Source organism: Lampris incognitus, chromosome 8 (genome assembly GCF_029633865.1).
Source record: "Lampris incognitus isolate fLamInc1 chromosome 8, fLamInc1.hap2, whole genome shotgun sequence".
Lineage (NCBI taxonomy): Eukaryota > Metazoa > Chordata > Actinopteri > Lampriformes > Lampridae > Lampris > Lampris incognitus.
In genome coordinates, this window is record NC_079218.1 from 58,161,347 (window position 1) to 58,164,209 (window position 2,863).

General features: G+C 47.6%; 1 protein-coding gene across 1 annotated transcript in view; it reads right to left on the reverse strand.

The window, feature by feature from the left end:
• Window positions 1-233: 233 nt before the first annotated feature.
• fam114a2 (family with sequence similarity 114 member A2) overlaps window positions 234-2,863 on the reverse strand; it is a 34,616-nt gene continuing 31,986 nt past the window's right edge. The window contains exon 14 of the mRNA XM_056284889.1: window positions 234-772. Coding sequence (XP_056140864.1) covers window positions 665-772 — 108 coding nt within the window. The 3' untranslated portion in view covers window positions 234-664. The remainder of the gene's footprint in view (window positions 773-2,863) is intronic.

Sequence of the window (2,863 nt, forward strand, 5' to 3'; positions counted from 1 at the left end):
TATCAGCCTGTACTGTGACTATTGGCCCGTACTGTGACTATCGCCCTGTACTGTGACTATCGCCCCCCGTATGGTGACTATCGCCCCCCGTACTGTGACTATCGCCCCCTGTACTGTGACTATCAGCCTGTACTGTGACTATCGGCCCCCGTACTGTGACTATCGCCTGTACTGTGACTATCGCCCCCCGTACGGTGACTATCGCCCCCCGTACTGTGACTATCGGCCCCATACTGTGACTATTGGCCATGCTGTGACGAAGGATGCTGAGAAAACTGAGCACAGTGAAGTCCCTCGGTGCTGTAGTGATCAGGAAGTTTTAGTCTGTGTAATCCTTAATGGCGCCCGGCAACCTTTACTGCCGTCTGTCCTTCAGAGAGCTGCTCTTCTTTAATGTCCTCAGTGCTGTGACTGTACGAGTCCATTTACTTTGCTGCACACACAACACACGGCACTGCAACCACCCACACAGGACACACAACAGGAGGAACACACGTCTGTCTGCGGGCATCAGACCGAGTCTGGCTGGAACTCATCATGGCTGCTGAATAGATGCTGAAGCAGCCCTCCCCTCAAGCCCCCCCCCCCATCAAATGTAAAGCTGTGTCGTTTCTACTAGGCAGTCCCAGTTGCACTGGCACCACCAGGGGGCGATGTTGACGGTTTAACTGGTCACTGCTGGGCTGACGGCGCCCCGCTGGATGTGGGAGACCTCCAACACCGGCTTCAGCAGCTGGAACGCATCCTGGATGTAAGACGCACTGTTGGACGCCTGTAGACGAGGAGGAAGAGGACGTGTCAAGACAACACAACAGTCTCCTGTCTTATCACACACCCACATCACATGTAAACACACACACCCACAAAACATGTAAACACACACACACCCACATCACATGTAAACACACACACATCACATGTAAACACACCCACCCACACACATCACATGTAAACACACCCACATCACATGTAAACATATCCACCCACATCACATGTAAACACACATACATCACATGTAAACACACACACCCCACACCACATGTAAACACACACCCACATCCCATGTAAACACACACACCCACATCAGATGTAAACACACACACACACATCACATGTAAACACACACACATTACATGTAAACATACCCACATCACATGTAAACACACACACATCACATGTAAACACACCCACATCACAAGTAAACACATCCACACACCCACATCACATGTAAACACACACACATCACACGTAAACACACACACACACATCACATGTAAACACCCACACATACATAAAATGTAAACACACATCACATGTAAACACACCCACATCACATGTAAACACACCCACATCACATGTAAACACACCCACACATCCACATCACATATAAACACACCCACATCACATGTAAACACACACATCACATATAAACACACCCACATCACATGTAAACATACACCCACATCACATGTAAACACACACATCACATATAAACACACCCACACACCCACATCACATGTAAACACACCCACATCACATATAAACACACACATTACATGTAAACATACCCACATCACATGTAAACACACACACATCACATGTAAACACACCCACATCACAAGTAAACACATCCACACACATCACATGTAAACACACACACATCACACGTAAACACACACACACACATCACATGTAAACACCCACACATACATAAAATGTAAACACACATCACATGTAAACACACCCACATCACATATAAACACACCCACATCACATGTAAACACACACACATCACATGTAAACACACCCACATCACAAGTAAACACACACACACACATCACATGTAAACACCCACACATCACACGTAAACACACACACACACATCACATGTAAACACCCACACATACATAAAATGTAAACACACATCACATGTAAACACACCCACATCACATATAAACACACCCACATCACATGTAAACACACCCACACATCCACATCACATATAAACACACCCACATCACATGTAAACACACACATCACATATAAACACACCCACACACCCACATCACATGTAAACACACCCACATCACATGTAAACACACCCACATCACATATAAACACACCCACATCCACAAGCGTGGTGGAGACACAACACGCCTGATGAAGGACATGAACAGCTGAACACAGGGTACAATACTAGAGTTTATCTGCTGAAATAACAACTGAATACAACCGAGTGAAAACAACACATCCATGGAATCATATCATTATGCTCATCCACCAAAGAATGAAATAGAAATGTGACGACCCTACAAAATGTGTGATGCTCTGACAAGCAGTCAAACACAACAGCGGCTCCACCGTGACGACACACGTCTGGTTTTACGTCCGTGTACAGTACTTTGTACTGCTTTACAAAAGTGCTAAACAAACAAATTATTATTATTATTAACAGCTAATTAAACTTGTTAGTTTGGGGGGCGTCCGGGTAGTGTGGTGGTCTATCCTGTTGCCTGCCAACACGAGGATCGCCGGTTCGAATCCCCGTGTTGCCTCCTGCTTGGTCGGGCGTCCCTACAAACACAATTGGCCGTGTCTGTGGGTGGGAGGCCGGATGTGGGTATGAGTCCTGGTCGCTGCACTAGCGCCTCCTCTGGTCAGTCGGGGTGCCTGTTCAGGGGGGAGGGGGGACTGGGGGGAATAGCGTGACCCTCCCACGCGCTACGTCCCCCTGGTGAAACTCCTCACTGTCAGGTGAAAAGAAGCGGCTGGTGACTCCACATGTATGGGAGGAGGCATGTGGTAGTCTGTAGCCCTCCCCGGATCAGCAGAGGGGGAGGAGCAGAGACCGGGACGGCTCAGA